General features: G+C 45.5%; 1 protein-coding gene across 1 annotated transcript in view; it reads left to right on the top strand.

Moving 5' to 3' along the window:
* Positions 1–13469, top strand: part of Ern1 (endoplasmic reticulum to nucleus signaling 1) — a 91396-nt gene that overhangs the window by 59123 nt on the left and 18804 nt on the right. Inside the window, exons 6-11 of the mRNA XM_028780452.1 lie at positions 386–508; positions 3983–4084; positions 5197–5458; positions 7073–7151; positions 8180–8345; positions 13142–13260. Of these exons, the coding sequence (XP_028636285.1) occupies positions 386–508; positions 3983–4084; positions 5197–5458; positions 7073–7151; positions 8180–8345; positions 13142–13260 (851 nt within the window). The remainder of the gene's footprint in view (positions 1–385; positions 509–3982; positions 4085–5196; positions 5459–7072; positions 7152–8179; positions 8346–13141; positions 13261–13469) is intronic.

Here is a 13469-nt window from a genome sequence, read left to right as displayed (position 1 = left end):
TCTGTAGACCAGGCTGGCCTCGAACTCAGAAATCCGCCTGCCTCAACTTCCCAAGTGCTAGGATTAAAGGCGTGCGCCACCACTTCCCAGCCTCCAACTTGAAAGTTAAGAGAACATTTTTTCATACTATAAGGTTTAGAGAAATTTTTATGTCAGCTTTAGGTTATTAAATTAGTATAAGAGTCAGTGGCCTAAGGAGTTATTACATTGACATTACCATTTACTTTGTCACTTCCAGAGCACTATAGCAGCACCTGCAGCATCCTAGGGATTTCAGGACTGTCTCCCAGCACAGAGGCTCTTGAAAGGCTAGAAGTGCTGCCTTGGCAATGCCATTTATTTCCAACTGTGGTGGATGTTAACAGTGTATCCACTAACATTCCAGGTAAAAAGCAAGACATTTGGTATGTTATCGACCTCCTGACTGGCGAAAAGCAGCAGACTTTGTCATCAGCCTTTGCCGATAGTCTCTGCCCATCAGCTTCCCTTCTATATCTTGGACGGACAGGTAAGGAATAAGCTTTTGCTGTACAGCCTTCCTGTTTCTAGAGTGAATGGTACAGTGCACCTCCACTGGCCTCTGTTACTAGATTTGTTCTCTAAATGTGGCCAGAGTGGCCCTTTCCAAGTAGTCAGAGTTCTCAGAGCCTCAGACCCCAGGGAATCCGTCCAGACGACTCTGACCCGGCTGCTGCACTGCCCTTCTTGAAATGTTTTCAAGTGGGTGTACTACCTACAGCTCTCTGAACAGCAGTGCTGTTTTTGAGGACTGCAGTGGAGCGGTCTCCCCACCAGCTATGCCTGGTTTTGCCCATCTGGCAGGTCAATGTCCTTTCTCCTTTCACAACTCTGCTCAGAAGTCCTTTCCTCTGTGAAGCTGCCTCTGGCTGTAAGCTCCCACCTTGTTTAGGAACATTCCATTTTAAGTCTCCTGTTCTGGGGACACATGTACCAGCTGACCTGCTGTTACAGCAGCCATCGTCTGCTATAACAATCAACTATCCTCATTTCCAACTGTTAGGACTACTTAAGATTTGTTTCTTTTTCCATCAAGTCAAACTTTAGAGTGAGTCCTAGCTTCACACAGGAATAAAAAACTGGGTCTCTGGTAGAATTGGGGCATGGAGGGAATTTGGACATGTTCTGGCTTTGGTTGGAATGTGTGAATTTAGTCCAAAAAGCCATTGTTCCATTATCTGTTGCTTCGTAATAAGCCGCCTAATCTCGTTTCTTATAATGATGGCCATTTTGTTGTTCCTAACGCTTTGACTAAGGAATTGAGGAGGGCTCCACACACAGGTCTTCTCTACTCTTCATGCTGGGATGACTCATCTGGGATCCTGGTTCAGCTCCGTGTAAACTTGCCCCATACATATAGTGACTCGCCTGTACTTTGTGACATGGCTCCTCCTTGGGCAGATGTGGGTATTAGAATGTCTCACACAGCCTTCTTCTGCTTCAGTCATTTGATCAAAGCAGATCTAGAGCCAAGGGTGAAGACAAAGACACAGCTCTTGAGAGAAGAAAAGTGGCTTGCACATGCAAGGCAGGAGTGATGATGGTCCTGTTCAGGGACTCTTACATAGTCTGTCTTCCGGCCACAGTCGTTCAACTTTCCCATGTACAAAATTCATTCACTTCCTCCCAGGATCCCTAAAATCCAATCAAAACCCAGTGTCTTGGCATCTGTATCAGGCATGATGGCAGATGAGGATCCTCTGATCTGGAGACTGAATTTAAGACAAGTCTTCACTGAGCATGGTGGTGCACACCTGCGACCACAGCACATGGGAGGTAAAGGCAAGAGTATCAGGAAGGAAGGTGATGCAGCCTCGGCTGCATGAGTGCAAGGGCAGCCTGGAAACTGCATCCTAATAAACAAATGAGAGGGATGGGGAGGAGGGGTTTTTCCTCTTGTGTCTTTCCCTTCTTCAGCTTGGTGTACAATGATGAGACAGGATGGCTGTAATAAATGTTCTTGTTCAGAAGGGAAGGACGAAGGGTAAAGGATGTGGCTAGGTGAGGAGTGATTCCCTACCATCACAGGGTCCTGAGCACTGATGAAGAAACTAGTAAAAAGGGGAAGGATGCTGGTCCTGAGTAATTCTGAAATCCAGCCAAGCAGGTATTTTCAGGTTTTCCTGCTCTGGGGTGCAGAAAACATTCCTTGCAGGACTCAACTTTACCCCTGGATATTGGTTCCCTCCTGTGTTGTTCTGTGGCTCTTGGTTCTATCCTGTGAGAGAAATGCTTCCCTTTTTGTCAAAAATGACTACTTGAGGGGTTGGAGAGATGGCTCAGCAGTTAAGAGCACTGGCTGCTCTCTCAGAGGAACTCACTTTGATTACTAACACCCGTGTGGTAGTTTACCGCTATCTGTAACTCCAGTCCTTGGGGATCTGATGCCTTCTTCTGGCCTCCATGGCACTGCACATACATGGTGCTCAAACATATAGTCAGGCACACATGCAGCTAAAAAAAAAAAAATGTGTGTGTGTGCATATATATATATATATTTTTCATATATATACCTTTTTTAAAGTTTAAAAGACATGTTGGAGAGATGGCTTATTAATTAAGAGCAGAGCACTGGCCGGGCAGTGGTGGCTCATGCCTTTAATCCCAGCACTTGGGAGGCAGAGGCAGGTGGATTTCTGAGTTCAAGACCAGCCTGGTGTACAGAGTGAGTTCCAGGACAGCCAGGGCTACACAGAGAAACCCTGTCTTGAAAAACCAAAAAAAAAAAGAACAAAAAACTTGATGGGCTTGTCATGTGTTGAATTATAGTCAGTTTATTAGATAAAGGCCATACCACAAATGTCCACTTGAGATTGTGAGAGTGCTATGAGCCAGCATTCTTATGACTCTAGCTAGTAGAGGGCCTCCAAAGTATCATCCTAACTTTTCCTGAGGTCTCCAAGAAGGGTATTATAGACTCACCTGACTTTGATTTTAACCTTGACCTGGAACTCTCTTCCACCTGCTGATAACTCTGGACTTCTTTTCAGCCTCTTTTTTTTAAAAAAACAAACAAACAAGCAAACAAACAAACAAAGTCTTTTCCAACTGCAGAGTCCATCCTGAGCTCCATTTCCTCTGTATCCTGCGTGAAACGGGCACAGTTTCTTCCTGAACTCATTGTCTGTAGCATGTCATACACAGCTAGGAAAGCCAGCACTTTCTGCTGCTCCCTCGAGTCTCAGCTAGATTGCTGAGTCCAGTAGGCATCTTTTCTGTCTTCCAAGTGACTGCAGGCAGCAGCCTTACTGTGTCTACACTGTAAGCTCATAACTGGACTACCCCTTTCAGCTTCCCACGGTGGCCTCCTTACTTGTCCTTTCAAGTTTGTGTCTCCACATCTTTTGTCACCTTCTCACCTTCTGCCACATAGTACCAGAGTCAATGCCATGTGTTTTAGGTTTTTGTTTTAGTACCATTCCACTTCTAGATACCCATTTCTTTTCCTCCTCTTCTTCCTCCTCTTCTTTCTCCTCTTCCTCCTCCTCTTCCTCCTCCTCTTCCTCCTCTTCTTCTTTTTTGTGACAAGGTTTATCTTTGTAGCCCTGGCTGTCCTGGAACTCACTCTGCAGACCAGGCTGGCCTTGAATTTACAGAGATCCACCTGCCTCTGCCTCCTGAGTGCTGGAATTAAAGGCATGTACCACTACTGCCCAACTTAGGTCCCCATTTCTAATATTACCTATGTCTTACTGTGTAATAAAGAACTCAGAAACTTAGTAGATAAAAATAGCCGTTGCATGGCTAATGATTCTATGAACTGTGCATTTCAGAGCAGAGCAAGGGCGACTTGTCTCTGTTAGGGTCACTCTTCTGTCTGGGACTTCCGTCCTCCACCTCCTCTTTCCCTTTGCACATGGATTGCCTCGATGCAATTTAGTGAAAATATTCTTGCTGTAACTATATAACACCTCAGTAGGTTCCACAGCACCTCCGTGGTAACCAACTGGTCTGTATTCTCCAGAATACACCATCACCATGTATGACACCAAGACCCGGGAGCTCCGCTGGAATGCCACCTATTTTGACTATGCAGCCTCCCTGCCCGAAGACGACGTGGACTACAGTAAGTGTGCTGGTGAAAGGAAGCATCTTCCACATGTGGAAGTGATCACTCTAGAAAGCAGGATTTTTAAAAAGTAACGATTTATCACTGAGTTCTGGAGTTTTCATGGGCTTGTGGTGATAGCTTTAGCCAGAGAGAAGGGAAAGCAAACATTTTGAGTCCTTATGTATCACAGAAGGAATGTACTACCTCATGGGCTGTGGCATCAATACCTCCATTAAGAAGAAGGCCACTCTAGGGAGCTGAAGAGATAGCTCAGAGCACTTGTTGCTTTTGCAGAGGACCAGAGTTCAGTTTCTAGCATATGATGGCGCACTACTGCCTATAACTCTATTCCAGGAGATCAGATGCCTTCTTCTAGCCTCCACGGACATCAGACACACAAGTGGTACACATAAATACGTGGTACATGTAAATATGTAATACACAAAAATAAATACATGCAGGTATTTACTCATATTCATAAAATAAATGACTCTTAAAAATCCTTTTAGGTCTAAATAGTGAGTTCCAGGGCAGCCAGAGCTACATAGAGACTGTCTCAAAAACAAAACAACAACAAAAATCTTGCCTAGCATACTTAAGTTCCTGGGTCCAATCCCTAGTTCCACAATAAGAAAAGACAGTCCACATTTAAATATAGCTTATACTCTAATAACTTCTAGCTGTCACATTCTGCAACTCAGATGATAACTGTACAACTTAAGTTTATTATCTTAACACTGGTATCTGAAAGTCTGACTGTTCTTTCTGGCTCAGGACCTCACACACTGTCTCTGAGTGCCCAGGTTCTCAATGATTGCTATAAAATGTCAGTGTCATTGGTGTTTATGTGGCTCCTTTCTCCTCAGCATTTACTCTCACTTATTGACAGAGTAAGTTTAAAAAAAAAAAAAAAAAAAAGCAGGGCAGTGGGAAAAGAAGCCTATTTTACATTTGTAAGCCAGGCATTTCTCAGTGTCTTGAAACGGAAGAGTTCATTGGAAATCAGTGAACTCTTGTGACCTGAGAATATTCTAGAAGTCTCCACTTTAATGAAATAACTGCAGCTTGCCAAGAGAATAGAGGTCATGGTTGCAGAATGTGGTTGACATGCTTTGTTTGATCTTTAGAGATGTCCCACTTTGTGTCCAATGGCGATGGACTGGTGGTAACTGTGGACAGTGAGTCTGGAGATGTCTTGTGGATCCAAAACTATGCCTCTCCTGTGGTGGCCTTCTACGTCTGGCAGCGGGAGGGCCTGAGAAAGGTGGTGCACATCAACGTTGCTGTGGAGACTCTACGCTACTTGACCTTCATGTCTGGGGAAGTGGGGCGCATCACCAAGTGGAAATATCCATTCCCGAAGGAGACAGAGGCCAAGAGCAAGCTGATGTGAGTTGGAGGAGTTGGAACAGATGAGGAAAGGACAGGCAGCAAAGGACAACCCTGGGCATTCTGGGACTGCTACCCTATTCTGGAGGAGTCAGGGGGTTGGCAGAAATCTCTAAGGTCACGTAGAACATCAGGAGTCAACACTGAGTTGGTTTGAGCTGACAGGTGGTGGTGGCGCACACCTTTAATCCCAGCTGGAGTAGACAGAGACAGGTGGATCTCTGAGTTCAAGGCCAGTCTGGTCTACAGAGGGAGTTCCATGACATCCAGGGCTACACAGAGAAACCATGTCTTGAAAAACAAACAAACACACCCCCCCCCCCCAAAAAAAAACCCCACACTGGCTCATATGGGAACATCATAATGCAAGCCATGCAGTACCCCTTTATACTTCAAACTATCTCTGTTACTGTCTTTCTCTTCCTCTCTCTGGTTCTGTATTATGTTTATAGGTTTGAAGAGAAAGTCCTATTATGTAACCCAGGCTGGCCTCAGCTTCCTAAGTGATGGGATTACAGGTGCCTACCTACCTGGACTTCTTGAACATTGACTATAAAATATTAGGAGTACATTGTAGTACAAGACTGTATATTTAAAATTTTTATGACATGTCATACTCATTTTAAAAATCAGGAAGAAAAAAAAGTGTCACAGTGTAGGTGACCAAGACTCAGCAGGTTGTATCCTTTGTATCCTTCATCTCTACCTGTTAAAAGCCTGTCGGTCACTTAACAGGCTAGGCCTCAAATCTTCCTACTCCATAGGTTTGTAGAGAAGTTGAGATATAATCATATATGTGAAAGTGTTGTCTACAGTAAAACACCATTTAGGTGGCAGGTATTTGTAGAGAGAAGTTTGGATAATTTCATAGAGGGCCGACCCAAGGCTCCTGACAGCAGTAACTAGACAGGTCTGTAGGCATGGCTCCTCTGTTTTCATGCTGCCACTAGACAGCCCTCTGATATCTCAGGTAGGCGCACATTACTAGGAAATAGCACTCAGTTTGGATTGGACTTTCTTTCTTTCTTTTTTCTTTCTTGTCTTTCTCTTTTTTTCTTTTGTTTTCTTTATTTGAGACAGGCTCTCATGAGCCTAGACTGGTCCCAAATATGCTATGTATCTGGGATTACAGGTGTGCACTACCCTCCTGGTTTATGTATCTAGTACATTCCTTTTGCACTCAGCATCTGGAATGGAGCAGTTCCCTCTTCCTCTGCTGAACCCTTGAAGTCCTCAAAAAGCCCACAGCAGCATGGCGATGCTGAGCGTGGTTGTTCTGAAAGGGTGTTGGCTCGGTCACCTGAGAAACTGGCAGCAGGTGCTGAGTACTCAGTCTCCTGCTCGTCAACAATACAGCCCTTTCCTCAGGCTGCAGTGTACTCAATCTAGTCCAGTCCTGGCATTTGCAGGCGAGGAAAGTGGCTTCCTGTTCTGTAGGTGACAGGTAAAGCTGGGGCCTGAAGTCCTACTCCCCTGTCACTCTACAGTACCCCTGCCACCTCCATGTGTGACAAGTGATGCTTGAGTTTGTGCTTCTAATATCCTAAAAGCCACAGTTTATGGGTTTGGACATAAAATGATTTAAGAATATGTTTCTGGTTTTTTTTTTCTCAGGCCTACTCTATATGTTGGGAAGTACTCCACCAGCCTGTATGCCTCTCCCTCAATGGTTCATGAGGGGGTTGCTGTTGTGGTGAGTCAACTATGGGACCCAAAGATGCAGTTACTTGACTGCTTTTGTTCCTTTTTTTTTAAGCAGAAAGTGACATTGAGTTTTATGTAAACATCTGGTTAAGGAGGGGAACTGCAGGGCTGAGTGAATCATGAGCAGCCTCTACAAATCCACAGCCTACCTTGAAAGCAGATGTTGACAGAAGCAGCTTCCTGAAGCCAGCCCCCCCCCCCCTTCCCCCCATGGCTTTGTGTTCAGATCTAACCCTCAGGCTTTCTTCCCACCATGCCTGGCTACCACTCGCTAGTTTTGGGGAGTTGCATGGTCCAGACAAGCACATGATTTCCATGGCCACCCAAACTTCCCTATTCTTTCTTCTGAGCTTCAGTTGCTGGTCTCTCACTTCCTTTCCCCTGCTCAATCCCTTTGTGAGCGCTCCATGCCTCCTGAGGCTTCTCCAGCCTGCTTTGAGCACTCCCACTGAATGATGGGATATTACACTCCTGATGCTGGGCTGCTTTATACTGTCCGCCTGGTGAGCTGGTTGGCTGCTGTAGCAGTGAGGCCACTCCTGACTCTAGTAACTCATCGGTGTCTGCAGTTAATTCCACACTGTCAATTTCGTCATCTGTGACCATATAGATTCTTGCATAGTTTCATAGAATTTCTAACAGTAGCTTCTTAGAGTTCTGAAATTCATGTTCTTCCTGGTTCTCAATACCCAAACGTACAAATCTGACATGGCAGGACCAGATATGATAGTTGAAGCTTGTAATCCCAGCACTTGAGATGGAAAAAGGAGAATCTGGAGTTCAGGAACAGCCTGGGCTACTTGAGTTCTGTCGTAAACAAAAAAAATCTGAAAAGATGTCAGTAGAGCTTTCCTTGCCTGGTCCCAGGATCTTTGTGTCATGCTTTGATGGTTGATGATTGTTGAGCTGCGTGAGCCACAACTGTCCCTTTAGGGGACAGTGGTTGAGAAGATGTCCTGCAGGACCTAGGGAAACTCTCCTGCCAGCCCTGTAGCTCGCTGCATCCCATCTCCTCAGCCTCGAGGCAGCACTCTTCCTTTGCTGGAAGGTCCCCAGACAGATGGTGTCACCATTGGAGACAAAGGAGAGTGTGTGATCACCCCCAGCACAGACCTCAAGTTTGACCCTGGACTCAAAGGGAAGAGCAAGCTGAACTACTTGAGGAATTACTGGCTTCTCATAGGTAAGAGCTGCTTCTTGCTGGGCAGTAACATACTGCCTCCTGGTGGGCAAAGGGCAGACCTGCTGGTTTCCTGCTGCTCTTCATTCTGAATGCATTGTGTGCTCTGTCCATGTCAAGGTGGTTTAGGCCTGGGAATCTTTTTGTTTCCAAGGAGTTAGAGTTCCAGGTTGCTTAATCAGGTCTCAAAAAAACAGTTTCTCTCCAAGATTGAAGCACTTGGTGTAAATTTCAGGCAATGGCTGTTCCCTGTTCCTCAAAGTGATCATGTGAGGTGGGTACCCTTGTTATTTCCTCTCTATTCTGAGGTTTGTCATTTGGGCTAGGAATGAATGCGGATAAGAGGCTGGACAGGACAAGTTTAAGACACACGATGATTGATAGTTGTGAAATAAAGGCAAAATACTTATGCAATCTGAGGAGAAATTAGAATCAACAGCCATGAAGAGTCTGAGCTGTTCTTGGGCCATCACAGAAAGGCTGTAGGGGAGTTTCTTTTCCTCCATCTAATTTTTTGGTTTGTTTCATATTGTTGGAGACAGAATGTCACTATGTTACACAGGCTACCCTCAACTCATTCAGTCCATGCTTCCCAAGTGATTGGCTTCTTTACTCTCGCCCATAATCTTTTCCCTTTGCTGAGGCGGAGACCAGGGTCTTAGGCATGCTGAGCATGCTTTGACTCTGGGCTGCACCCTGGCCCTTGTCTTTTTTTTTCTTCTCATTGTTGCTGCCATCACTATCCATGACCCTGGGGTTGGATTAAAGGCCTGGTTACAAAGATAAGAGGTTGAGATGACACCCCTAGGCAGTGAGTATTGCAAACAAAGGCAGAAATGAGGGTGATTGTCTCCCTGGCAAGGATCCCAAGTAACTCGAGCAGGATGGAGTTTTCTTAAATCAGATCTTTCCTTCCTGTGCCCCCTACCAACAATACACACTAATTCTGATGACCTAGCCTAAACATGAGAGGTGGGGTGAGTCCCTGCAGACTAGAGTAGATGTGGGTAGCACTCAGAGAGTGCAGGCCCAGGAAGCAGCAGGACCTGCCAGGCAGTGAGTCTGGACCAGAATGTGAGTACCTAGGAGCTGCAGGGATGTGAGCACCTAGGAGCTGCAGGGATGTGGAGCTGCAGGGATGTGAGCACCTAGGAGCTGCAGGGATGTGGAGCTGCAGGGACACTGATTGTGCTTGAGCTCTGATCATTCTGTCTGCAGGTCACCTGAAAGACCTTGTTCTCTGTGCCTTTTAATTCTTTTTTTTTTTTAAACTTTATTTATTTATTTATTATAAGTACACTGTAGCTGTCTTCAGACACCCCACAAGAGGGCATCAGATCTCATTGCAGATGGTTGTGAGCCACCATGTGGTTGCTGGGATTTGAACTCATGACCTCTGGAAGAGCAGTCAGTGCTCTTAACCACTGAGCCATCTCACCAGCCCCGCCTTTTAATTCTTTATAGCTCTCTAGCTCTCTCTAGCGCGCGCTCTCTCTCTCTCTCTCTCTCTCTCTGTGTGTGTGTGTGTGTGTGTGTGTGTGTGTGTGTGTGTGTGTGTGTGTGTGTGTCAAATTAGGCAAGGAAAATAATACAAGAACTCTTGTCTTCTCAGTAGTAGTTTGAGAAAGTACGTGTGAATGGATGCATGCTGATGGGAGGGGAACGCTAACTGAGCAGAGCTCATCACAATTACGAGGCTGCTCGGTTTTCTGTACCAGTTAAGGGTCCGTAACCTGCCTGGCAGTGGTTAGGAAGTAACACAAAGGAAATATGTATGAAAGTACTAAAAATGTACAAGAGGAGTCTCCATGGCAGAATTGGAAAATGAGATCCCTTTAAAATTTCTTTAAATTGTCAGAATAAGACAACTAGGAAGCCTCACACACTTCTAAAAGGTGGCTAAGTAAGGATCTCACAATTCTGAGGTCCCCTCTGAGGAACCCTGTAGCTGGTCAGCTTAAAATAAGGCAGTAGAAATATGTAACAATCTTCTCATAGACCAGGACCACCGGTTATACCTGTTAATGTCACGATAATGCCTTCGGTTCTTGTGGAAGACTGTAAGATAGTCTACCTTCACATTCATCTTGAAAGTATATGGATCTAATTAAATCAAGAGGTGTGATCTGTTGTTCTGATTCTTGCCCCCAAGCAGTGACCCTGACCTGGTGTTCCACATCCCCTAGTGCTTTGTCAAATAGGCATGAACTGCCATTGGTGACCCAATGCAGGAGCTCCAGACAGAAGCTGGCCCTGTGCTTTTTGCTTCAGAGTGTGGACCTATTTGCTTAAGGACAGATAATTCACAAAGATTGGGTACTGTTTATAAAAAAAATGTTTAAGAACCTTGGGATAGGCTTGCAGAGATAGGTTCTGAGAATACAGAGGGATATTGCTGAACATCCTTCTTCAGTGGGAGCCTGTTTATAAGGACTCACAGTGACGTCTCCAGCAGTCTACTGGTAGGAGACCTTACAGACATGTAGGACTCTGAGCAGTAGGACATCAGGGAATGAGGTAGACAGGACACTGTAATGCGGGGTGGCCTGTGGAAGGATAACTTTATTTCTCCTGGCTGTTGATCATTCTTGTTGGTTGGCCATGGTAACCCATGGTTACTCACATTCAGATACCAAGTCTGACTCAGAATTCTGACATAGGCAGCCACATGTGAGAAAACCCTTTTGTAGAGTAAAGCATGCCTTAGCAGGCCTTGGTATGCATGAGAAAACTTGTGATGGTTCAGAACAAAAGTAGGTTTCCCTGGAAGAACCATGTCACACCATAGGTGTCAAAAGCCCGAAAAGATTGAGGTCAGATGAGGGATCAAAGAGGGACTTTCCAGATCAAGAAGTGCAAGCTTTAGCTAGTTCCTGTCAGGCTGTGCCTTGGTGCACATGGCACACAGACTCTAATAGGTCTCCAGTAGTACTGGGGAGATAATGGCGTGAGCGCTGAGGAAATGGTCACTAGGTGAAGTGTTTACTGTGAGAGGATATGAACCATGTCAAGAGCCAGGCAAACCAGGCACGACGCATGCCTTTAATCCCAGCACTCCCAGGCAGAGGCAGGCAGATCTCTGAGTTGAGGCCAGCCTGGTCTACAGAGTAAGTTCCAGGACAGCCAGGACTACACAGAGAAATGCAGTCACAAAAAAACAAACTGAAAAGCCAAGTGTAGGAAGGCAGAAAGGGGAGGAGGGGAGGATCCTGAGATTCACTGACCAGCCAAACATTCAGCTCCAGTTTCAGTGAGAGACTGTGTCTCTGTCTCTCTCTCTCTCTCTCTCTCTCTCTCTCTCTCTCTCTCTCTCTCTCTTTTAAAGTTTTAGAAATAATAGTAAGGTAGAGAAGCAACTGAGGATACCTCAGGCTGACCTGTGATCTACACACACAGCCACGAAGAAGAAAAAAACAGTATAGAGTAAAAGCCTGAATCAAGCTAAAAGCTCATCCAGTGAGAGAGAGAGAGAACAGAGAGGAGGGGAATAGTTGGGGCTTTTTAAGCCTGTGTATAGAATCATTTGATTTTCAAGCCCGGTGGTATGAAACTCCAGTTCCTTATTTTAGTTACTTTGTTTCTTTCATTGCACACACTAGACGACGGGATGGAGGTGTGTATGCTGAGTGCCAGGCAGTCGTGAGCTAGTATGTATAGAACAGTAGCAAGTGAGTGGGCATCACTCGTCCTGTGCAGCCAGCACCTGCTCCTCTCATCCTCTCAGGTCCTCACCACTCCTTAGGTGGACGCTCACGTGTAGCTCAGAGGAGGACTAGAACTCCACCTGAGCACCGGAAATGTGCAGAAGGGACCTTGGTAGCTGTGATAGACTGATGCTACTAGAAAAAGCAATGGAAGAACTTGTTGAATTTTGACAAATCACACTGTTTCCTGAGTTGAATGCATGCACCCACACAAGTTATTTTATTTGCAAAAGAACCAGAGTATTGGGCCAGAGATGTGGCTCAGTGGTTAAGAGCACAAACTGCTCTTACATAGGACCCAAGTTTGGTTACCAGCACCCATGTCAAGTGGCTCACAACCACCTATAATCCCAGCTCCAGGGGGATCTGTCTCCTATGCCTGGGCACTGCACATACCCACACACATGCATATAATTAATAATAAAAGTAAATCATTAAAAAAAGAGCAGAAGACTGCATTATGCTGTCAATTAATCTTGTTTTATTTTAAAATTTATATTTCACATGTGTGCAGGTGTGCATGTGCATTTGTGTGGAGACTAGAGGACAACTTCAGTTGTCATTCCTCTGTCGCTTTTTGAGACAGAGTCTTTCATGACCTAGAATTCACTGATTAGGTTAGGCTAGCTGTGTGACAAGCTCCAGAGATCAGCCTGTTTCCATCTCCCCATTGGATCACACACACTTCGCCAACTTTTCTCATGTGGGTTCTGGGGATTGAACTTGGGTCCTCCTGCTTTCACAAGCACTTTACTGAGTGAACCGTCTCCCCAGCCCTAAAATTTCTATTGGAGTCAGGGAGTGTTTTTGAGGGGTGTGTTGGAGACAGGGTTGCACTATGTAGCTCTGGCTGTCCTGGACCAGGCTGGCCTTGAATGCACAGGGCTGTTACACAGAGAAACCCTTTCTTGAAATAAAAAGATTCTGTTTTCATACTAATTCTCTAGTAGCTGCCTTACCTTTTTCTCATTGTGTAGATATGAGATTGCATTGTAGGAAAGACGCCCTTAGAGGGTAGAGAGTTGTCGAAATTTTGTGTTAAGAGCTACCACTCCCTGGAAACTGTTCTCATTAAAGGTTTGTTTCCTCTTGTAGGACACCATGAAACTCCTCTGTCTGCATCCACCAAGATGCTGGAGAGATTTCCTAACAACCTGCCCAAACATCGAGAAAATGTGATTCCTGCTGATTCGGAAAAAAGGAGCTTTGAGGAAGTGAGTAGGAAGTGAACCAGCGGCTCTAGCTTCTCCTGACAGGTGCTAGGGAACCAGGTCAGGGCCTCTACTGGTCCACCCCAGATCTTCTCATAGCATCCCTTGTCCTGAAGCCAAAGAGGACAGAGTGGAAAGGGCCTCTGAGCAGAACCTGGGAGCTGCAGTCAAGAGTCCCCAAAGCACTCAGACTTGCTGTTTTGTCTCCATCT

This window comes from Grammomys surdaster, unplaced genomic scaffold, assembly GCF_004785775.1.
Source record: "Grammomys surdaster isolate TR1022 unplaced genomic scaffold, NIH_TR_1.0 371, whole genome shotgun sequence".
In the NCBI taxonomy this organism is placed as follows: domain Eukaryota; kingdom Metazoa; phylum Chordata; class Mammalia; order Rodentia; family Muridae; genus Grammomys; species Grammomys surdaster.
The sequence above is the reverse complement of the archived record's forward strand: the minus strand, read 5'-3'. Positions and strand labels throughout refer to the sequence as shown.